At 35.7% G+C, this 23,614-nt stretch overlaps 1 protein-coding gene across 3 annotated transcripts in view; it reads left to right on the top strand.

The window, feature by feature from the left end:
* The window catches only part of SMG1 (SMG1 nonsense mediated mRNA decay associated PI3K related kinase), a 69,988-nt gene that overhangs the window by 20,700 nt on the left and 25,674 nt on the right, over positions 1 to 23,614 (top strand). For all 3 annotated transcript variants that reach the window (XM_052772294.1, XM_052772295.1, XM_052772296.1), the window contains 25 exons: positions 1,816 to 1,874; positions 2,632 to 2,845; positions 4,770 to 4,895; positions 4,990 to 5,062; positions 5,748 to 5,845; positions 7,381 to 7,554; positions 8,613 to 8,837; positions 9,560 to 9,661; positions 10,116 to 10,385; positions 10,947 to 11,077; positions 11,820 to 11,981; positions 12,452 to 12,570; positions 13,319 to 13,406; positions 13,491 to 13,592; positions 14,060 to 14,200; positions 14,502 to 14,701; positions 14,982 to 15,178; positions 15,904 to 16,071; positions 16,909 to 17,063; positions 18,159 to 18,304; positions 18,981 to 19,182; positions 20,996 to 21,105; positions 21,509 to 21,656; positions 22,049 to 22,208; positions 22,886 to 23,006. In XM_052772294.1, the coding sequence (XP_052628254.1) occupies positions 1,816 to 1,874; positions 2,632 to 2,845; positions 4,770 to 4,895; positions 4,990 to 5,062; positions 5,748 to 5,845; positions 7,381 to 7,554; positions 8,613 to 8,837; positions 9,560 to 9,661; positions 10,116 to 10,385; positions 10,947 to 11,077; positions 11,820 to 11,981; positions 12,452 to 12,570; positions 13,319 to 13,406; positions 13,491 to 13,592; positions 14,060 to 14,200; positions 14,502 to 14,701; positions 14,982 to 15,178; positions 15,904 to 16,071; positions 16,909 to 17,063; positions 18,159 to 18,304; positions 18,981 to 19,182; positions 20,996 to 21,105; positions 21,509 to 21,656; positions 22,049 to 22,208; positions 22,886 to 23,006 (3,691 nt within the window). The remainder of the gene's footprint in view (positions 1 to 1,815; positions 1,875 to 2,631; positions 2,846 to 4,769; positions 4,896 to 4,989; positions 5,063 to 5,747; positions 5,846 to 7,380; positions 7,555 to 8,612; positions 8,838 to 9,559; positions 9,662 to 10,115; positions 10,386 to 10,946; positions 11,078 to 11,819; positions 11,982 to 12,451; positions 12,571 to 13,318; positions 13,407 to 13,490; positions 13,593 to 14,059; positions 14,201 to 14,501; positions 14,702 to 14,981; positions 15,179 to 15,903; positions 16,072 to 16,908; positions 17,064 to 18,158; positions 18,305 to 18,980; positions 19,183 to 20,995; positions 21,106 to 21,508; positions 21,657 to 22,048; positions 22,209 to 22,885; positions 23,007 to 23,614) is intronic.

The following is a 23,614-nucleotide window of genomic DNA, read 5'->3' on the forward strand; positions in this document are numbered from 1 at the left end:
TCCCTTTTATGGGAAGAGAACAAAGTATATCTTTGTTTTCTTTACATCTTTGGGTTTTTTAATGAGTTGTTGAACTGTCTAATATCCTCAAGTGTTTCTTAAGGATTGGGGTAGGGGGGCCTATCCCACTGTGGGTATACTTTTTTAATATTACTTATTTTGAAGTGAAGTATTAAGAGTATTTTGTCTGACACATCTCTCCCACTGTTTTGGAGAGCTTAGGAGTTCTCCAAGCATTGAAAAAGCAGGAAGCGGTGGTTTAATACCCTGACACTCATTTACAGGCAGTGCTATTTCAGTTGTGGGTTATGTGTCTATCCATATTTATAAGAAGTTGGTTCATTCTCTCATTATATATTAATTAACCAGTGGTAATTGTGCTCTTTTCCAAAAGGTGTGACACTCAAACATTGAGACTTTTCTATTCTGTGCACCTAGGTATAAGCAGACCATGTGCAAGCCTAGCTACTACTTCAGCTTTCCTCAAACAAAACCCTTGTTAATAAAAGGGTTTGGGGAGTAAACGCTTTCCAGAATTATTCTGTAGGGTTTTTTATTACTTCCATTATTCTCAATGCGTTTTTTCCCCAGTTATTTTTGTAACTGCATTTTATTTAGGTTTGTTGGTATCTCAGAACATATTGGAATTGCCATTCTAATATCTAACTCAGTGGTGGCAAACTTTGTACTTGTTAGTGGTCAGAATGTTAAAAGTTTGTCACTGAGAAACTTTTCTTTAAACTTCTCCCAGCTTGCTAATGAGAACAAGATCAGATGTCAAGTGATATCCATGATGTCAAGCCTAAAACTTTATAATGGACAGTGTTTAACCTAGCAGTAGCTTCTGCAGTTCTTGACACTATTAAGTGTAGTTTAACAGAGTTCTCTTCGTTCTTAGGGTTGAAATGTGTGTTCAACAAAGGTAAAGTAGTAAAAGTCACTAGGCAGTGGCATTGACATATAATGGCATCATGCTGCAGCTTCTAAATTGTATAGATGGCTTCTCCTGTCTCTTTTGTAGCCTCTTTTGCAGATACCAGCACATTTTTAAAATGTCCTTGTGAGTTCTGAGGGGCCAAGCATGTGGTCCTCTTTCCCTCATCCCCACCCCCAAAAGAGTGATGTTGCTCAAAACTTAACAACAAAAACTAGATAACATTACTGTGTTAAAGATTAATAACTTTATAAAGAAAAGAGGACAAACCCTTTTATTAACTCATCAAGAAAACTTCTTGTAAATAGCTTATACAGTTGCAGCTAATGCATTATTTTGCAGCTCAACTCACTAATTTTTTAGCGCATATTAGGAAAACAAGTATTTCTGGTTCTGTTTACTGGGAAGCAGTGGTTCATCAATAATGTTTCATCCCCCAAAATAATAATCCATTTCTCTGCAAGTCAGGATTGCCTAAGAAGAAATTTTAATACTTCAGATTGTATTAAATATTCTGCTGATGCAATTCACTATTAGTATAGGAGACTACGTCTTCGGTAGATGCTACTGATGAGCTGTATGGTGAGTCTTACATTTGTGATGTAATGTTATCAGCAGAAACTAAACTTAGAACAAACCTTGATACCAGGCTGCCAGTGTATTTTCGTGGCTACTGTAAATAAATATGAAATATAACATGTAGGATAATATTGCAGTATTGCTTAATATAGTTCATCGTAGTCTGCAGTGGCCGTGGAAAGCATAATAGCATTCTATTAGCAAACAGAATTGGCAGTGGTGTTTTTAATGTGGTTGTAAACAGGACCTAGTTTGCAGAAGTTACTGTACCATTATGCTTGTGCCTTTTATGTATCTTACAGGTACTAGTTAAACAACTGGATAATATCCTGACTGCCATTCACGATGTACTCAATGAAAGGTAAGCTGGAAAACTAAGCAGTTTGAAGTCTTTAAAGAGGAAAAATAATGACAGCGTTAGGTTTGGATTTCTGTATAGAAATGGAATGGAGGGGGGAAAGGTTGAAAGAAATGCATTCACTAATTTTGCGTGGGTGTGACACTGCAGTAACAGGATGGGACTAGGGGAGAGTGAAGACGCTCTTAGGCACATCGACAATACTGTTAAACTATCTAGAGTGCACTTGACAGAATTTGAATGCACAAGTGTGGCTTTTATGTTGTAGGTAATATGGAGTCTGTCTCGGCTATGTTTAATCACCTGGGTGTAGTTGTGTGCTGCTGTGGTTGTTTAGCTTGCAAATTGAACTTAAGTTTTTTACAACCTGATCTAATTCATTTACATCCAGCTAAGAGCATATGTAGAGAGAACTCGGGTGTGTGGGGGCTTTCTGGTGTTTGGTTCAGTCTTATTACCCAAAGTCAGCTGTATGTTAAGAATTTTATTTCTTGGATAGTGTGTTGCAAGTAGAGCGGCCTATTTGTTGCATACTTTTATTCAAGTTTATTTATTCTATAGAAATAATATTTCATAGAATTTTTCAGATTATTAATTTTTATTTTAGCTTCATCACTGCTGCCATTAAGGAGGAGAGAAGTAGCTTGATTCGTGCATATATTTTTCTGCTTTAGAAAATGTTTTAATTTGTTCATGGTTTCTTCTGTTCTGCTCTCATGTCTGGAGATTGCATGTTTCTTTTTTCTCCCCCAAAATACAGTAGCAAATTGCTTCAAGAACTGAGACAGGAAGGAGCTTGCTGTCTTGGCCTTCTTTGTGCTTCTCTGAGCTATGAGGCTGAGAAGATCTTTAAATGGATTTTTAGCAAATTTAGCTCATCCACAAAAGATGAAGTTAAACTTCTTTATTTGTGTGCAACCTACAAAGCACTAGAGACTGTAGGAGAAAAGAAAGCCTTTTCATCTTTAATGCAGGTAAGACTACAAGTTAAAACAGGATTATTAAGGATTTTTTTCAGTGCAGTGCTTGAATCAACTTTTTAAACTGAAATGAACAATTAAGTACTGCTATGTTGACTGAATAAGTAAAGATAATGTAGAGGGTTGACCCTGACTGGATGCCATGTGCCCATCAATGCCGCTCTATCACTTCCCCCCTCAGCTGGACAGGGGAGAGAAAATATAACAAAGGGTTCATGGGTTGAGATAAGGACAGGGAGAAATCACTCAACCAATTATTGTCACGGGCAAAACAGACTTGACTTGGGGAAAATTAATTTAATTTATTACCAGTCAAAGCAGAGTAGGATAATGAGAAATAAAACCTATTCTCAAAAACACCTTCCCCCCCACCCCTCCCTTCTTCCTGGGCTTAACTTTACTCCTGATTTGCTCTACCTCCCCCCGCCCAGCGGCACAGGGGGATGGGGAACGGCGGTTGCAGTCAGTTCGTCACACATTGTCTCTGCCGCTCCTTCCTCCTCAGGGGCAGGACTCATCATACTCTTCCCCTGCTCCAGCGTGGGGTCCCTCCCATGGGAGACAGTCCTCCACGAACTTCTCCAATGTGGGTCCTTCCCACAGGCTGCAGTCCTTCAGGCACAGACTGCTCCAGCGTGGGTCCCCCACGAGGTCACAAGTCCTGCCAGAAAACCTGCTCCAGCGTGGGCTCCTCTCTCCAGGGGTCCGCAGGTCCTGCCAGGAGCCTGCTCCAGCGTGGGCTTCCCACGGGGTCACAGCCTCCTTTGGGCACCCACCTGCTGCGGCGTGGGGTCCTCCCCGGGCTGCAGGTGGATATCTGCTCCACCGTGGACCTCCACGGGCTGCAGGGGGACAGCCTGCCTCACCATGGTCTTCCCCACAGGCTGCAGGGGAATCTCTGCTCCGGCGCCTGGAGCATCTCTTCCCCCTCCTTCTGCACTGACCTGGGGGTCTGCAGGGCTGTTTCTCTCACGTGTTCTCACTCCTGTCTCCAGCTGCTGTTTCTGTGTCTCCCACAACTTTTTTTCCTTCTTAATATGTTCTCCCAGAGGTGCTACCACTATCGCTGATGGGCTCGGCCTTGGCCGGCGGCGGGTCCGTCTTAGAGCTGGCTGGTATTGGCTCTGTCAGACATGGGGGAAGCTTCTAGCAGCTTCTCCCAGAAGCCACCCCTGTAACCCCCCAGCTACGAAAATCTTGCCACACAACCAAATACATATAATTACAACTGGGAGGGAACTTTCTGATTGAATGAGGTTCTTTGATTCTGATTACATTAGAAAGGAATGTAAAGTCTTTGTAGGATGATACATATTTTGATGCAACTTTTTAGTATATATTGCAGATCTAAGAGGAAGAATCTTGTTGAGAGCTCGAGTGGAATGGTACACAAACCCCAACCTGATTGCTTTGTGCTGCCTTCTATTTACAATTTCTAACTTGAATTGTAATTAGATCTGAGAGGGAGTAGGATGTGTGCAGACAAATCTGGTCCCCTGGTTAAAGTTTTAGGGTCTGTTATTTTGGGTGTAGAACTACTATGGCAGGTCTGTGCTCCAATTTAACATTAACTTTACAGAGCCAAAAAGCTTCAGCAGGAGAAACAGAAGCTTAGAACAACTAGTTGTTCCGTGGCTAAATAATTAGAGAAAACAGTGTCCCCAAGCCTTGAGCCTGGGTCTGCCATATTTCAGGCAAATGCTCACTTGAAGTGATTATTTTCATGCGGTATATGTGATGCTTTTTACATTTTTCCTTCCTGCAGAAAGAGTATTGAGTTGGTTCTCTTGTTTGAATCAAAATAGTTTGCTAAAAAGTGTTCAACACTGAATAAATCTCAGTATGTCTTAATATGGTAACTTTTTCACAAGTTGATTTAATGAAGTGAAATGTCTAGTGGCTTTGCTTTACTTTTTAGCTTGTAATGACCAGCCTGCAGTCCATTCTAGAAAATGTGGATACACCAGAGTTGCTGTGCAAGTGTGTCAAGTGCATCCTTTTGGTGTCCCGATGCTACCCACACATTTTCAGCACAAATTTTAGGGTAAGCTTACTTTGTCCCCTGTATTTTCTTTCTTGCATAGAAATGTTGGTGCAGCAAATTGGGTAATTCACCTTTTTTCAAAATGGCTTTCCAGGACACAGTGGACATACTGGTTGGGTGGCATATAGATCACACTCAGAAACCTTCATTGACGCAACAGGTGTCTGGTAAGTTTGGCCAAAGAGTCACTAATATAGTCTACTCTGGCTTGCAGATGGTGTGGGTTTACTTATACAACTCTGGTCCTACTGACATGAAAGTTGACTTAAAACCAAAATACCTTTCTGGCTACATAACAAAGGCTGTTCCTAATTTTTTTAGTAAATTCGCATTTGCCATTTTATGTTGTACCTGGAAAAATGGGATGCTTTATTCAGGCTACATTTAAACATCAATTGTTTTGTGTAACTTTTCAAAAAAATTTTAATATGTTTATAGATCTTAATGTATTCTATGTGAAAGAATATATTTTTTCCTATGTATTCCTAGAAAATCTTTGTGGTAAAGTTACTGTACTGGCATTCAAGAAATTGGGAAACTTCTTCCTATAGCTGTAGCAGTTGTCTTGGAGTTATTCACAGCAAGTCTGTTATGTTTCCTGTGTCATAGTCCTGGATTCTATCCTTAATGTTTAACGGCTGTGGGGCAGGACTGAACCTTAAAATGAATTTGTCAAAGGGACAAAAGAGGGAAATACAATTTATGTTTATTTTAAAAACAATTTATGTTAAAATTTTCATGCAGATGACCTTCTCTTACCTTACCAACTTTTACCTCAGCAATATGCAAGTAAAATTTAATTTCTTTGTTACCTTGTTCCCCTGTTTTAATTGCCCTGGTATTTTTATACAGGATGGCTGCAGAGCTTGGAGCCCTTTTGGGTGGCTGATCTTACTTTTTCTACCACGCTCTTGGGTCAGTTTTTAGAAGATATGGAAGCTTATGCTGAGGTAAACAAGACTTTATGGTATATACTAGAGTTAACTGTTGCGTATTTCTTAATAAATCCACAGCTGTGATTCTTAGGGATGTATTACATTTGTAGAAAATAAAATTATATGGTTTTCCTGGGGAAAAGAGGATCAAATTATGGAATATACTTAAGGCATGTACAATGACAATTCTACACAAATCCTCATGAACTACTTAAATGTATCATAGCCAGGCTTTCAGCCATTGTTGATTGAGAATATCGTGGTGTTATAAAAATAAAACCAACTAACCAAACAGGAATGCCTTCATTTTTAAAAAGCTGCAGTGAAGGCATTTCATGGTCTTTCCTTGGTATTTTCTCTAATTGTTCAACTTCAGAGTTTCTCAGAAGTAGTGACTACTGGGGGGAGAGGGATTCTTAATGCTTCTGTAGATTAATGGTAAATCTGCCTTTTTAAAAAATAAAATAACGCATTGTATAGTGCAGGAAATAATGCAGCAGGAACCGATAGAAAATGTAAGTATATTAATTTAACATACTTTGTTTTGACTTTGTAACCTTTGCATAGTTAACAGGGCTTAGAGTTTATCTGATGCTGTCATTAAAAGAAGAGTTTTGGTTTGGGGGGGGGGGGAGTGTTGTCTTTTTCTTAAGGTATATGTGCTCATAGGTATATATTCTTGTAACTAGATTATGCTATACTATGTATGTTAACGTGGAGATCCAGGTGAAATTGTACTTCCAGCATAATCTGTTTCACTCAGAGCAGAATAATTAATTTGATTTTATTAGTGTACTTATATGTACACCAAGGTTGCTGATGGTACAGCACTGACACTGTCAAAGCCCACAGAAACCTGTGCTGTGAGACTGTAGGTACACGGTTAAAAGTGATTAGTCAGTGCAGTAAGTCGCTGCTTATCAGCTTGTCTGCTGAACTGGACAACATGCGTATTCTTAGTCATGGAAGAGTTTTAAATGGGGGTAGACCAAGGCTATATCTATACTAATGAGATCAGCGCTTCTGGGAATGTTCCCAGGCACTGATGCCAGCTGGCATGAAGTAGCCTGCTAGTAAACTCCTGGTCTCCAGATCAAGGTACTTGCATGTAAACAGTGTGATGGGAATGGCCACTTGAACATCCTGACTCCAATTAGTGGACAGGAGTTTGGGAGAGTGGTAAAAGTGTGCAGACAAGTGTTGTAACAGTGCAGCAATATGGATGATCATGTTCCAGGGGCCAGGAACATCATAAGCCTCTGTTTTAATTTACAAGATATAGTCTGAGTACTCTGCTTCAGTGGCTAACTTAATGAGCAGCATCTTATTACTGCTCTGTGACTTGCTCATTGTCATTGTGTGCCTATAACCCATCTTGGTATGTATGTGAAGTTAGAGATACTGGATAAATATATCTGTAATTGGATAGTATCTATAATATGTCTGGAAAATAGATAGATGAAGTATTTTCAATCTCATATTTTGATCTTTTATGCATGTATTATAACTGTTGATGGTGTGTACTGATATATAAAACTTCTGTGCTGTAGGACCTCAGCCATGTGGCTTCTGGGGAATCAGTAGATGAAGATATTCCTCCTCCTTCAGTATCACTTCCTAAACTGGCTGCACTTCTTCGGGTTTTCAGTACTGTGGTGAGGAGTATTGGGGAGCGCTTCAGCCCAATTAGAGGACCACCAATTACAGAAGCATATGTAACTGATGTAAGAATTCCGTTTTTTCTTTTTGTTTTTCTTTGTTGCTGACATGATTTATCACCATATAATGATGCTATTCACTGAGTTTATTTAGTTTTCGTGAATTTTACATGAATATGTATACGCTCAGCTTTGAGCGAATGTATTTTCTTGAAAAAATATGCTACAAGAATTTTATTAAATATTAAGGTATAGGTTGTGGTAGTGGCACATAGGAGTCTTACATAGCAGAAACTAGCGCTTTTTTAGGCATTTTAGCTTCGTGCAGGTGGGTTCATGCTTGTGTTATCTGTCTTTGTAGCCATAATGTTACCATTTATTCAGATTGCTATGATGTTATAAAATCAATTCAAATTATGTGTTAGATTTTATAAAATGTAGGGGGTTTTATCCATGCTGAAACTGTATCTATCAAATCTGATAGCAAAGTCCTCTTGTTCTATAGTATAGAATGATGTAAACTCAGAATAAATATTATATAATATGCTAAGTAGCTGCTATACTTCTTTAACAGGAACTGTAGAGGGTGTGAGTGATTAAAAAAAAAAAAGATAAAAATACCTGCAGTCAAAATCTTGCTGCTGTGAGAGCTGCACAACTGGAATTTTTGCCCTTGCATAGTTCTGAGAGGGACAAAACTTCTCAGATAAATAAGTGTATGGATTTCCCAATTAAAGCCAAGACAGTTATATAATTTGTGTCTTAATCTGCAGGGGATTCTTATGACAAAAGCTCAAGAAAACTAGTCTGTCTTTTACAAGAGGAGCTCTGTTGACATCAGTTGGAACTGAACAGAATTCTGAATAATAAATTTAGGTTTTCTAGGTCTTTGCAGGCCTTTAACTGAGTAGGAAACCAGGCAATTGAAGGATTGTTTTTTCTTATACTTCTGAAGTGTAATGCCATGATGTGCATTATTCAGAATATTCTATTGACAGAATTTACTAAGCTGCAGAGTAGGTGATGGGACAGGATATGAAGTGGATATGAATATAATTAAATAGTATGCAGTCCTTGTCTCTTTTTAATGAAGTTTAATTTAGGTGTGTTTTCTATTTTTCCAGGTTCTGTACAGAGTAATGAGATGTGTGACTGCAGCAAACCAAGTATTCTTTTCTGAAGCTGTACTTACAGCTGCCAATGAGTGTGTTGGTGTTTTACTTGGCAGCCTAGATCCAAGTATGACCATACACTGCGACATGGTCATCACATATGGATTAGATCAAATGGAAGGTTGTCAGACTTGTGGCACGGATTATATCATTTCAGTCCTGAATCTGTTGACACTGGTTTGTACATATTTTTATTATTGCGGTTTTTGCACTGGAAAAATACTATTTTCTAAGCAACCTTGCTTTTTTTGTGTGCGTATATTGGATAAATATTTAAAACTCTTCTCTTCCTGATCACGAGCAAGAAACTCCTCTTCTAAATGCTTGTATTCTTTTCTGTAAAGCTTATGCTGCTAACTTGTTTATGCATTTGGCTTGTCGATAAAGTGGCATTTTATTTTAGCCAGAGTGTTCATGTTTGTGTGTTGGTGTTTTTGGCTGTTTTGTTTTTTTTTTTCCTACTTTCTCGCTGTCTGGCTTGACTGTTGGACAAGTGCCATTCTCTGGCCTCTGCAGTTGATAACACCACCTGATGAATTTCAGAATCTTAGTGCTTAATATGTTTTATTTATCTACTTATGCCATGACCTGGGAAATCAGACTTCTTCAAAACATAGCTCTTAATGTGTAGGCCACAAACTTGTAAACCCACACTGATCTAAATTAATTATGCAACTTTCTCTCTCAGCTGTGCTGCTAAAGCCTGAAAATAACTAATTCTCTGAATGTGAATTTGGGAAAGCAAATACAAAATATTTGCATTGCTGGGAAGCTTTTTTTTCTAGATATAGTGTATGCAAGCTGGACAACCAGCATTTTAATTAACCTTTAATAATCTGTTCTAATAAGAATTAATTCAGGTAGTTAAAGATATTTATCACTTTGCTTTTTATCCCCAGATTGTTGAACAAATAAATACAAAATTACCATCGTCATTTGTAGAGAAATTATTTATACCAGAGTCTAAGCTACTTGTTCTTCGTTATCATAAGGAGAAAGAGGTAAGAGTAAGTGACTTTTACAGGTGTATCACAACAGCCTTCATGCATCTCCTAGAATATATTTATTAAGCTATAAAACTTTGTTAATCTGATAGTTTTTTTTCTTTTTTCTAACTATATATCTATGAAACTTCTGAAAAGGCAGATGTACCTAGTTCTCGGTTTTGGCTTTTAGATTTGATAAGGAATTGGTAAGTTGGTCATCATACCAGATAGAGAAGTCCTTAGTTGATGTGGCTTTCATACTCAGCGTGTTATGTGGATGATCCAGAAAGTAATCAATAGATTCTGTAAGTAAGTAGTACTTAATTACAGAAAACTGAAGATAGGTATGTGTATCAGACTAGGCTATTTGTAGATAAAGAAGCATAGTGTTAAATTCTACATTGGTGACTAATATATTTTATGATTTCATGCTAATCAATTATTACTGTAATTATTTTATATTCTCAAGGTTGTTGCAGCAGCCCATGCTGTATACCAAGCCGTATTGAGCCTGAAGAACATTCCTGTTTTGGAGACTGCTTACAGGTTGATTCTAGGAGAAATGACCTGTGCTCTAAATAGTCTTCTCTATAGCTTACATCTTCCTGAGGCCTGTTCTGAAATCCAGCATGACTCTTTCAAGAAGCGTATATTCAATGTGGATAATGCAAAGTTTGTTGTTATATTTGACCTCAGTGCTCTAAGTACTATTGGAAATGCTAAAAACTCACTAATTGGGGTGAGTAAAAACTCTACAGATAAAATTTGTGCAATAAATGTAAAAAAACATTTTACTTAAAATATACCATAATGTATTTCACCAGTAGTGCACATATGTATAATTAAAATGATAATATTTGTTTCCTAACTTAGGTTATGGAAAAACTTCCAGTATTAAAACTTAGGGGAAACAGAATGGGTGGATTATCTCTCTAGTTGGTGCATAATGAAAAGCAGTTTCTAGGAAAGAGCATCTTATCGGGGTTATTCATGGATTGATTCTAAGATCATCATAGTAATTCTTTCTGAAAATCAAGACAAATAAAAGCAGTTTTAGTGGGTAGTATATCAGTCATGTGAAAACACTTGCTGTAGATCTTTCCAAATAAAAACATAAACTGCTTTTAACAGGTGGTTTAAAAAGGGGAAAGAAAATAGTTGTAATTAAGGTCAGAAAATTAATAGAGTTAAATTATTTCCCTTGGGAAGAAGCAAAACAATAATTAATGGTATGGAATCTACACTTAAAAATAGATCCTATTTATTATGTTTCTTTGCTTGTGTTGCAATTGTTTTATAGATGTGGGCCCTTTCGCCGACTGTGTTTGCACTACTGAGTAAAAATCTGATGATTGTTCATGGTGACATAGCAGTTCATTTTCCTGCTGTCCAGTATGCAGTACTCTATACATTATATTCACACTGTTCCAGGTATGAAGATTAATAATTAATCAGTATTAAGAAGACTAGGATGGACTGATCTGAATAGAATATATTGTTGGAGGGATGAATTTAAATAGCCTATTACAATTAAACTTTTGCCTAAACTTCCCTAATCAGTTTTTACTTTCATTAATTGCAGGGAGTCTGTATGTCTGCCAAGAAAGCATATCCTGTCTTAAAATTTGGCATTTTATTCAAAGGCAGATTAGAAGTCTTGTGTTTGAATAGAAATAACTGAGGGAGAACTCTACTGAAAGTAAATAAGGAAAGGTTATTTACTATTTTGCTTACTGTGAGATCTAGGTGAGGTAATGAAATGTAAAGAACAGATTTAAATGCATTTTGGACCTTATTACTATAAAATGTTGTCAAAGTAAGGGAATATACTAGTTTAACTGTTACTCTGTACATTTCTTTGTTTTGGTGATTTTTCACTAAGCATTTGATACCAGCCACAGTTGAAACCAGGTTACTGGGCTGCATGGACTGATGTAAAATTGTAGCTTTGTTCTTTTAGGCCAGGGATCAAAATACTTCGGTTTTGACATAATGTGGTTACTGTGAGGGTGTACATTAACTTTTGCTGCTGGGTTTTTTGGTTGGTTTTTTGTTTGTTTATTTTGGGGTGGATGGGTGGGTGTTGTTGTTTTTCCCCCCTCCTGCATACTTCAAGGAAGTATCCCTAATCTTGGGTTGGTTTTATATTTTATGTTTTTCCTTGCCTTTTCAGGCATGACCATTTCATATCCAGTAGCCTCAGTTCTTCCTCTCCTTCTCTGTTTGATGGAGCAGTTATAAGTACTGTAACCACAGCAACAAAAAAACATTTCTCAATCATACTAAACCTTTTGGGGCTACTGCTTAAGAAGGATAACCTTACTCAAGATACTAGGTAACTAACATTTTCTTATTAATTGGGAGACTTTTTTTGTTTCCAGTAGAATGCCTTAATTCAGAATCCAGGATAATTTTAATCTGTAAAACTTGGGGTAAATTTAACCAGTCAAGTATTTGGTTTTTTTGAAACATTAATAATGAAATACCTGTAGAAAAAGTAGCTGCTTATTTTTATGCATGAAAACTAGAAAAATTGAAACCATCGTAAGATCTATACAGTAAAAGCAGAGCTATCAAACTTTACTGAGTTTTTACTCACTGAAAGTACCCTTTTACAATAGTTACAAACCTGTATTACCAAAATGCTGTGAAAGCTAGGGATGTTTTTAATGTTACAAACCCTTTTGTTTAAAAAAATATGAGTTATGGTATAATCCTCATCTGTAACATGAAATAGTTAAAGTTATATTGAAAGATATCTTTCTGTAACTGTATAGATTGACTAATACTTTTGGTTTTTTGAAGGAAACTACTTATGACATGGGCCTTGGAAGTGGCTGTTCTGATGAAAAAATCAGAAACATATGCACCGTTATTTTCTCTCCCATCTTTTCATAAGTTTTGTAAAGGACTTTTAGCAAACAGTAAGATATCGTGTATTTTTACTTAACTGTCTTTTACGTGGCATAATTAAGTATATAAGTGACCATGTCATATACCACTGATAGATGTAGTTGTACTTGTTTCATTTACTTAAAAGGATGCTTCTGGTTTGCATTGTGCAAAAGCTTACACTTGCCTTCTATAATTTTTCTCAAATGGATCCCTACCTATTACTTAAGCAAACAATTAATCTTCTTAAAATAATAATTTGTGATTGTGAAATTGATCTACCAAAAATCTAAGTGATGTGCCAAATCTTACTTGTAAGATTGCATTTTATTTTATCAAAAGCAGTGAAACCACTTCATAATGTGATGTATTGTTTTGGATTTCAAAACCTGGAAATAGAAATATGGGAACAAATACTTTTAGTAGCATAATACTAGCAAGAGCAGTAACTTCCCAAGGCCAGGTATCTTAGTTTTTTTCTTATTGAAATATGTTGTGCATAATGCTAATGTATGGAGACCATAGAAGGATTAATCTCTCAGCCATCAGAAAAGGCCCATAAGTAACATGTAGCACAAGTGACTTTTTGTTACTAAGCATTTACTTGTTATAGTAAAACCAGTCAATGAAATCAAAAGAAAAGTATTGCTTAAAGCCATTGTCTCCTTCTACAAGCTATGCTGTAAAAATGTCTTTAGATGTTCTACCACAACCAGAGTAATGCATAAGTTATCTAATTCTAGCAAGAATAACTTTTTTTTTTCCAACTCCTTAATTCAGCCCTTCTGGAAGATGTGAACATTTGTCTTCAAGCATGTAGTAGCCTACATGCCCTGTCTTCCTCCCTCCCAGATGACCTTTTACAAAGGTACTTGCACAGAATTCTGTATATTATTTGAATTATGCTGTTAATGGAAATGTTACCAACCTTTTTTCCTTTTTGGTGATGCAGGTGTGTTGATGTGTGTCGTGTTCAACTAGTACATAGTGGTGCTCGTGTAAGACAAACTTTTGGAAAACTTCTGAAGTCAATTCCTTTAGATGTCGTGTTGAGGTAAGTTGTTCAGATTAACTTCAATATAGACAATGGTTTAATTTCTTTCTTCAATGACACTTATCTGAAAAATAATGCCAGTTGAATGTCATCATAGTGTCTTAATTTAAGATCAAGAGGGATGAAGTGTCTTGCTATCTCTTCTACTTTGTTACAGGTTTAAGAACAGTAGGTAGTACACAGAGTAATTAACAAATTTGATAAACTATGCAGCACTTCTTGCAGCAAATATGCATACTGGTAAGGTCCATGCTATCCAGAGCTTCAGCAATATTATGTCCTGCAATTTGTCTCAGACCTGAACTTTTAAAGCACTTTGTCTTAATATCAAAGAGTATACCTATTTCCAGTCATTGCGCGCATATATATGTATGTGTGTGTGTGTGTATGTAACTCTTGCACAACTTTTTTTCATTTATTCAAGTACATTATAGCATGGGTTGTTTTTTCACCCCCTCTTCCTGCAGTAACCGTACCCACACAGAAATACAAGAAATTTCTTTGGCTATAAGAAGTCATATGAGCAAAGCTCCAAGTAATACATTCCACCCGCAGGATTTCTCTGATGTCATTAGTTTTATTTTGTATGGAAACTCTCACCGAACTGGGTAAGAACTTATTTTTAAAACTGAAATCCATGGATGTTGAACTTATAGTAAAAAATTCCAAGCTGTATTTAGTTTAAAATTTGTAATTATCTTTAGAAACTACATTGCTTTACCTTCAGTCACTTCTCTAAGTATTTATAAAAGTCTTCAAATACACACCTTTTTGCATATTTGCCTATGTACATTGCTGCTTGGAAATAATCATGAGAGATTTGTTTGAGAGCAATAGGGAGCTGAAGTGTGTGCAGTATAAACTTGTTACCACATGAACTTGTGTTAACATGCTGATATTTTCTTTCAGGAAGGATAATTGGTTAGAAAGATTATTCTATAGCTGTCAAAGACTAGATAAGAGAGATCAACCAACCATCCCTCGTAATCTGTTGAAGACTGAGGCTGTTCTTTGGCAATGGGCTGTTTGGGAAGCAGCTCAGTTTACAGTTCTTTCGAAGTTACGAACTCCTCTGGGTAGAGCCCAAGATACATTTCAAACAATTGAAGGTAATGCAAAAAATATAGTTTATTTTCATGGGATTTTTTTGGTAAGATTGTGCAGCTAAGAACTTCATGTCCAAGGCAAGAAGCACAATGGCTTTATTTTTCAGTGATGATGGATTTTTAGCATGTTTTTGACACATCAAGAAATGCAATGGCAGAAGAGCGGTTGCATAATTGCTATTAACTTTTGAGAGATTTTACTTCAGCGTTGCTATACCTTGACACATTTAAATAAAATACTGTCTGGTAACTTTTTTTTTCCATGTTTTGGTAAAATGTGTAGGTATTATTAGGAGTCTTGCAGCCCATACGTTAAACCCTGACCAAGATGTTAGCCAGTGGACTACTGCAGACAATGATGAAGGACACAGTAGCAACCAGCTTAGGCTTGTTCTCCTTCTACAGTATCTGGAGAACTTGGAAAAATTAATGTACAATGCTTACGAAGGATGTGCCAATGCCCTTACCTCTCCACCCAAGGTTTGTCTGTCTTAGAGTGCTGATGTTACTTGAAACGGTCTATTGAACGAACAGTGTTTTCGGGGTTGTTCAGATCTTAACCATGGAACTTCAGAAGAACTTCTCAAACAAAGTTTGAGACTCTTAATTCATATGGCTTTGACTTCAGCTTGTTCCTAGAGAATGTGTGAAAACAGGATTTATTTCTGGACTACCAGTGCATATAGTGGTACAAATCAAGCACGTCTGTAGTACCTCTAATTTGTAGCAGCCACTTCTTTGTAGACTGTCAGCAGTCCTGTTATAAAGTAACACAATTATTTGAGGCTTTAAATTGCTTTTTGAGGAGTACAATAATTATTTATAAACATATATATATATATAAAATTATTTATAAACTTTTGTGTAGTTCTAACTGCGAAACATTCTTCACTGTTGAAATAATCTGTTTAATTACCAGACTTTGAAATGACAGTAATATATAATTTATAGTCAGTTCATTTCAAGATTTTTAGCTTGCCAGTATGCCTGGCCAGTTGTGTGCTATGCATGATTTCAGACCATCTGCATTAATAAAATTAAAGATGCAAAATTTTACCTGTTTCTTCATCTCTCGATTGAAAACTCAATTGGAGAAAAGAAACCTGTCCTGACTTTGATTGTTATAAAGGTTAAGTACTTCATGTAACTGTTATGATTCATACAGAAGAACGGTATTGTAAAACTTACCCTTTCTGTCTTTAAAGGTTATCAGGACATTCTTTTATACTAATCGTCAGACATGCCAAGATTGGCTAACGCGGATTAGACTTTCCATCATGAGAGTTGGATTGCTGGCTGGCCAGCCTGCTGTGACAGTCAGGCATGGTTTTGATTTACTCACAGAAATGAAAACTAATAATAGTATCTCTCAGGTACTCTCTTTTCAAACTCTGTGGACTATTGCAAAAATATCCCCACAATATTCTAAAAACAACTAAGCTAAGGCAATCAGTAGTTATTAAACCAACTGGTCTGTAAAAGATTGTGTTATTTAAAGCCACATTTTAAACTCATACTTCCGTATTGACAGACTTTTGTGGTTAAGTGATACTGTACGTTGGAGGTTAGGATGTGCTGTATACATGTGGTCAAATACTATACACAGATGAATGCTATTGTTTTTTCACGGTTTGAACTGAGCAATTTCTTTTTAAGCAGAAGGTACTGCTTAAATCTTATGAAACTTCTGTTGTATTAGCATGAGGCCTTCTGGAGCTTGTGGTAGTGTAGTGTCTTTGCTTGCCTGTGGGTATGAGCAGGAGAGGGATGTATCGTGAGGGTATCCTTCCTTTCTAAGTAACTAGTAGATAAGTGCAGGGGTGGGATGAGTGGATAAAGTGGTTAAGCCATCTCAAAAAGGTTGAATAGTTTCTTCAGTACATGACTTGATTTGCTTAAATATTTTAACAAAGGAGGTTTGATAGGTATTTATTACTTCCTGCTTCTTTATGAATTCTCATACTTGCATAGGTATAGACCATCACATAGTGATTGCTAACTGTTGACATTCAGGTTGTGGATTGACAGCATATACTCTTCCCTTAGCTCCCCTGCTTTTCAAAAAGCAGTGTAATGGATGGATATACATAGCACTTCATTTGTAGATGCATATAATGAAATACTACTTTACCATTTCCAAGTATTTAAACATGTATATAGCTCTTATTTTATAAGAGATTTGTTAAATAAAGCATTTGGTTTGGTTTTAGGGAAATGAATTGGAAGTGACAATTATGATGCTGGTAGAAGCGTTATGTGAGCTTCACTGTCCTGAAGCTATTCAGGGTATTGCTGTCTGGTCTTCTGCTGTAGTTGGGAAGAGTCTTGCCTGGATCAATTCTGTAGCTCAACAAGCAGAAGGGCGGTAAGTTTTCTCAGATAACTAGATGTTACAAACTTGGACATTTTTTCCTTCTTATGCATAGTTCTACTTCTAAATCTTTTAAATTGTGGTGTGAATCAAGGCTACTGATCTAATTTCCATGTCAATTAAAGTAATTTTGTCTTTCGGAGATACCTAATACATCCAGCTGTTCTAGATATTTTAACTTTTAGCTTTAACTAAATTACTAGGATCTGAATATGAATGGTGTTCCTAAGCTTTTTTTTAATTTATTTTTTTGCACACAGCAATACTATTTTCATATTGTATTTGATTTTCCATTGCAAAATATTATTAATTTAAATATTTTCTAATGAAGTTTCTGACCAATGGCGTGATCTGATTACCTGCCACAGTTTGCCAAGAGAGGGACTCCGAGGGAGATGCTTTGCACTTTTAGTTCAGCTTTGAAAAAGTGGCTTCTATGTCTATTGAAGTAGAGTCTTTGGCTGCAGATACAAATAAGTGGGTCAATGTTCCACATAGGGTATGCCTTCATTTTGGTGTTTTCATCTCCTTAAAGGAATGCATCCTTTCTTCTGTATGAAATGAAAAGGGACACCTTTCATTATTTACCTGCCATGTAAAAATCCCCAAACAAAACAAAAAAATGAGGTTTTATATTTATAACTATCTTTTTCCCATTTTTGTAAAATTCCTTAAAATAATGTGCAGCTTTGTAATACATGAAAAATTTCTCAGAAATGTCAAGTTCAAGGTGTGAATTGTTGCCTTAGACCCAGTTTTACAAGCCTCTATTAAATGATATGTAGTTAATCAGTATTCAGCTTTACTCATTCAGGAAAAAGTGTGACATTCAAATATAAGACACATTTATCTCCTTCAGTGTACTTGGTTTGAAGTTGGCATTAAAACCTGAATGGAAAAGCTTTTATACTGTGCTATAACCTGGAAATTCAGCCAGTAAACTTGTATTCTGTATTAATCCCTTTCTTTTGCTGAAGGTGACGTGAACTTTTTGAGTGTTGTGGTAAAGAAATGTTTAAAATATAGTCTATTTACCAAAAAAGAAAACTGGTTCTCTAAAATGCTGACTAAAATATTAAACCATTTAAGGTTTGAAAAAGCAACTGCAGAATACCAGGAGCACCTGTGCTCCATGACAGGAGTGGATTGCTGCATAACAGGCTTTGACAAAACTGTTCTGAAGTTGGCCAATTCAAACAGTGTGAATAATGCCAGCCCAAAGCATTCCTTGAATGGTCAGTATTTGTTGTTTTCTTTTTAAAAGAAATACAATTTTGTAACTGTATGTACATAAAATTAGAACATTCAGTGACATAGCCATGGTAATGATAGTGTCCAATTCTTAAATCTGAAAACCTGTTTCTGTCTGCAGTTAAACTGGACAGCTTAATGCCATTGAAACCAGTATTGTGTAGATAGGAGTGTCTGCAGTACTGAGGTCTAGCTGAATGAAACTAATAGCTAAAATATTTTGTAACTTTCTAATTTAATTCTAAATTATTTTAGATCATCACAATGTAAGGCCTAGTATTTATGACAATGGTATCATAAATGCACTAGTTATTCAGTTTTTTAACTACTGAGACTTTGTTGCAGTGTTCTGTTTCATCTTTGAGAAGGGACCTTCTTTGTTCCTAATTTAGTTCTGTTTTCCTGTTTTGGTGCTTCTTTACAGATATGGACTAAATTTTTCCAAAACCTCCTTTGAAGAGGTTCTTTTTTTTTTTTTAAGTGCAAGTGGAAGAAGAATACTGTAAATGTTGTGTAACTGTTTGTTTTTTTTTTTTTTAAAATTAAGTGTTTTTCTTGACAAAAGACATAGGAATTACATTTGAGTAACAGAATTGCTATTTAAAAGTATATAAGCATAAATAGATATTTAAGTATATATGCTATTTTTTTGTTTCACAGGAGAAACTAGAAAAACTGTTCTGACTAAGCCAAGTGACTCTTCACCTGAAGTTATAAACTACTTGGGTAACAAAGCATGTGAATGTTACATTTCCATTGCTGACTGGTCTGCTGTTCAGGAGTGGCAAAATATGGTCCATGACTTGAAGAAAAGCAATAGTAATACCTCAATCAATCTGAAAGCAGATTTTAACTACATAAAGTAAGGGTATAATTAATTTATTCAACAGTACCTTAGAGTTCAGTATCTTAGAACTGAAATACTAAGGTTTTTATGGATTTTAGAAACTGGATGTCATTGAAATAGAGGTGTGATAAGGAGGGAGTTGTGTTCTTGGGAGCGGGAAAACTTGGCCATGGTATTTACTAACCATACACATAAGTAAAGAGGTAACATCATTCTAAATAGTTACTGTGGCTTTCTGACTGCTGAGGTTTCTTAGTATTCAAGAAAAACATCTTTTCATTGCATGTAAAAGATACCAAATTTGTTCTACTTATATTGGCGAAAGATGCATCCTTTCGCACAACTGAATAGTAAAAAATAACATGCTTGTCAGTGGTACAGTTCTTAAAAAATACTTTAATTCATTAATCTAATGTAAAAAGTATATTAAGGAGGTGGTCATGGCTGCTTAAATTTTTTTTTGTTTTTTTTTTAAAATGGAATATAGAATTGTAGTTTGTGCATTTATTTCCTAACACTTGATATTTGTCTGATTCATGAAAAAATATTTGTGATACTGAAATAGTCCTTCAAGGTTTAAGGGTCCTTTCCGTTTCATTTGACAACATGATTACTTTCCATTCCTGTACTATTGTGGTAAACATCGTAAAATCGTTTTGGCTGAAATTTCTTGACTTGAAAATAAAAGCATAGAAGGAAGCTTTGAAATAAAATCTTGCAGGTCTGAAAAGGTGACTACTGTCAGAAAGGGGCGATCCTTTTTCTTGCTGCAGTAACTCAGAGTGCTGTGCAGCTAATAACATTAGGAGAGTGAGTGCTTGTCGTGTATGTGAAAGTGTGTCATTACTGAATGTTCGTGGTTTTGTAAACTAAACCCACCATACTTCTGATAAACATCATAAGTGCTTGCTGTACTATTGCAGAGGTCTGGTCGTTTTGGTTGGTTTGAGTTGGTTTTCATCCAGATAATTACTGGAAGTAAGATACTATACAATCAGAAAAATCCTGAGGTTGCACAGCACTTTGGCTCTGCTGCTCCTGAGCAGGCTGAGAAGAGACTCTCTGTAGTAATGAGGATCAAAATAATTCAGCAGAAAGGGGAGTTTTCACATGGTGATTTTTTTTTTTTTTTCTTTTCTAATGCATAGACTTAGGTAATTCCCTCTTCAGTGGATAGTAACAATAATATTGAACCTTTAAGTCTTCAGTATTCTGAGCCATCAAGCCTCTTAACCTTTCAGTGCCTTTTTTTGTGTAGTTCTGTAAAAGTATATAATGCCCAAATTATTTCCTAATGTAGAGCAATGAAAAAAAAAAGTTAAATTTGCTGCTTCAGGCTGTTACGCAATATAAATTTGTATTATCTATGACCTGCACAACATTCCAGTATATCTGGAATTTTGGTGTCATGTAAACTGAAGAGTTGAAACCATGGCCTCATGAAATTCTGCTCCAAAACTTATGTGCATAGAGGTGGGAAGAAAGTTTTGGGGTGTTCTTTGTTAGTTTTTAAACTCTTCCAAAGTCAACCTTTTTCTTCCGGACTGTGGTAGAAGAGTATTATATGTAGTGTGATAATAATATGAAAAGCTTTATAGCTGGAGAGATGTTTTTTCGTTTCAGTTCAGTATTGAGTTTATCCATTTGGTGCAGTACTATTGCCTTTTACTGATCTATGTGAAAATTGGAATTTTTGCTTAGAATTAATCTTAAGTGCTCTGTAGGATTTTGAGTTAGGCTTGAGTCTTTCTTTTTTGCTGTATAAGATATTTAGCAACCAAAATGAAGTAAGGAATGTGAAAATAAAACTATAAACATTGAATTGCAGATCTTTGAGCAGCTTTGAGTCTGGACAACTTACTGAATGCACTGAACAACTAGAATTATTACCAGGAGAAAATATCAACCTACTTGCAGGGGGATCCAAAGAAAAAATAGGTATAAATGCATAAATTAACATTACTTCAAATACAAAAGAAAATATTTTTTCATATATCAGTCTCTATAAATGACAGACTGAAACTTCTGAATGCAGTAACTTCTGAATGGAGTTTGCTGTGTTCAGTGGACTGACCATAACCTTTAAGAAACAAGCTTCAAAATGATTTGCAGTGGTCATTCTAAATGTTGATACAAGTGTGTTTTCTGGAGTTAATGTGTTTGTTTATAGGTAATCTATCATAAATTTCTAATATGAATACATACATACATATATATAATATACATATTTGTAAAGGTGTTTTTCCCAAATTTCCTTGCTCTCAAAAATGCATTCTCAGATGGTGACAGTTGTTAAAATTTGGCAGTTCTAGTTGGTTTCAATTGTTTGATCTCCATGTAGACATGAAGAAGCTTCTTCCTAATATGTTAAGTCCTGATCCAAGAGAACTTCAAAAAGCAGTTGAAATCCAGCTTTTGAGAAGTTCAGTATGTCTGGCAACAGCTGTAAACCACATAGAACAGGAGCAAAAGTGGCAGTCAATATCTGAGTAAGTTGAAATGTGCAATGAGTGAATGAATGAATGTAATATACTGTGAAAAGCTGTTCTAGTTTGTTAAACCTAACTTTGTAAAAAGCATACTCTGCTTTGTACTTCTTCATCTGTGGTAGTTTGCTACCAGTTTTAGCTGTTGTGAGTTATAAACTTACTGAGGAAAAATAAGATGATGTTTAACTTGGAGATTTTGTAGTTCTTTGATAAACTACTGCTTGTCAGGTTAATAATGAAGTATCATACTGTAACTTGTGTGTGATATTGGAAGATTTTCTCATCATCTCTTTGAAGATGTTGAATTTGCCTTTTCTTCAGTAATTTTGATACCACTGTTTACTCTTAAAGTCTAGCTAATAAAAATGACTGTTCTGATTATTTTATTTCAGAAATGTTATTAAGTACTTAAAGCAAACATCACGAATCGCTATTGGACCTTTAAGACTTTCCACACTCACTGTGTCTCAGTCTTTACCAGTGTTGAGCACTCTTCAGTTGTATTGTTCTTCTGCTTTGGAAAACACTGTATCCAACAGGCTGACATCAGAGGTGTGTCTGGGTGTTTAAAACCTAAATTGGAGTAATGTCTTTCTCCATGTCATGTCATGAAGTATTGAATATAGAACTTACGTTAATTGTTTTGACCATTGTTAATCATACTGTAAAAAGACCTCATTTAATTTTCTAACGTGCCTTGACCCAAGTTTTTTTAAGGTTACATCTCAGTTGGACTTCTTTCTGTAGTTATAAATATACCATCTCTTTCAATTACACTTATTTTTAAAGTTTTATTGGTAGTTGCTTTTTAGAGAAGTGTTGATAGCTCTTCCCTAAATACATTGTAACACTTGTTCCTATAACACACACATGTAGTTTACTTTAAAAGTAACTTTAAGATATTTATCAAAAAAAAAATCACTTCAGCAATTAAAAACTCAATGTCAAACTTCAACCAGCATGGATGATCTAGTTCTAGTTTCTAATCACGTTGTTCAGAAAACAATTCTGCTTGATTTTGAGCTATTCTTAGTCTTGTTCTCAAAATCAAGCATGCCTTTCTAGAGTTGCATAAAACATTTGCGTTTGATTAGTTAATGTTAAAGAGTGGCTACCAATACAATTAAGAATGTTTACTCTGCTCTAAAATGGTCTTTGGTTTTAATAAATGAAAATACATTTCAGTAGAGATGTCTGTCATGACAACTATACAACTTCTATGCCTTCAGGACTGTCTTATACCTCTCTTCAATGATGCTTTGAGGTCATGTAAACAGCATGATGTAAGGCCATGGATGCATGCACTGAGGTACACAGTGTACCAGAATCAGCTGATGGAAAAACTTAAAGGTAAATAAGCTCCCATTTTAGTGTTATGAAAGGTAAATGCAGCATTTGAACTTAAATCTTCTGCTGAAAGCAGCAGCTGTGTCTTTTTCTATTATTTAGATGAATTGCTTTTTAAAAGCCAAGTTTTGGTTATTTAGCTGTCTTGCTTTACAACGAGGGGTCTCAATTACCACTGTAATATAGACAGTGTTAAAAAAAAAAAAAAAATTCTGAAATGCTTAGCAGTTCTATACTTATTCTTCTAATCGCACTTTACTTGCACATCTCTTCATACTTTAAATGCTTTCACTTTTGAGCACTTCAACACTATCAATAATGGGTCTTTAAAAACAGTCATGAAAGCCATTTAAGTGTGCAATATGATAAGAGGTAATAGGAGAAAAAGAAGTTATATCGGGGGACAAGTAAATTTCTTAGTTAAGAAGAATGCTTATAGTGAAAAAATCACTCTTTTACCTGGCAGATAATCTTATGGATATATGATTTATTTTTTTGTTTCAGATGGGGCATATAAATATTCTAGGCAGAAATGAAGTCATCTAACTTTTTGAAGGAGGTTTTAGGAAATACGAAAGAGCTGAGCAATTTTTTTACTGATGGCCATGTAC

Source organism: Harpia harpyja, chromosome 21 (genome assembly GCF_026419915.1).
Source record: "Harpia harpyja isolate bHarHar1 chromosome 21, bHarHar1 primary haplotype, whole genome shotgun sequence".
NCBI classification, from domain to species: domain Eukaryota; kingdom Metazoa; phylum Chordata; class Aves; order Accipitriformes; family Accipitridae; genus Harpia; species Harpia harpyja.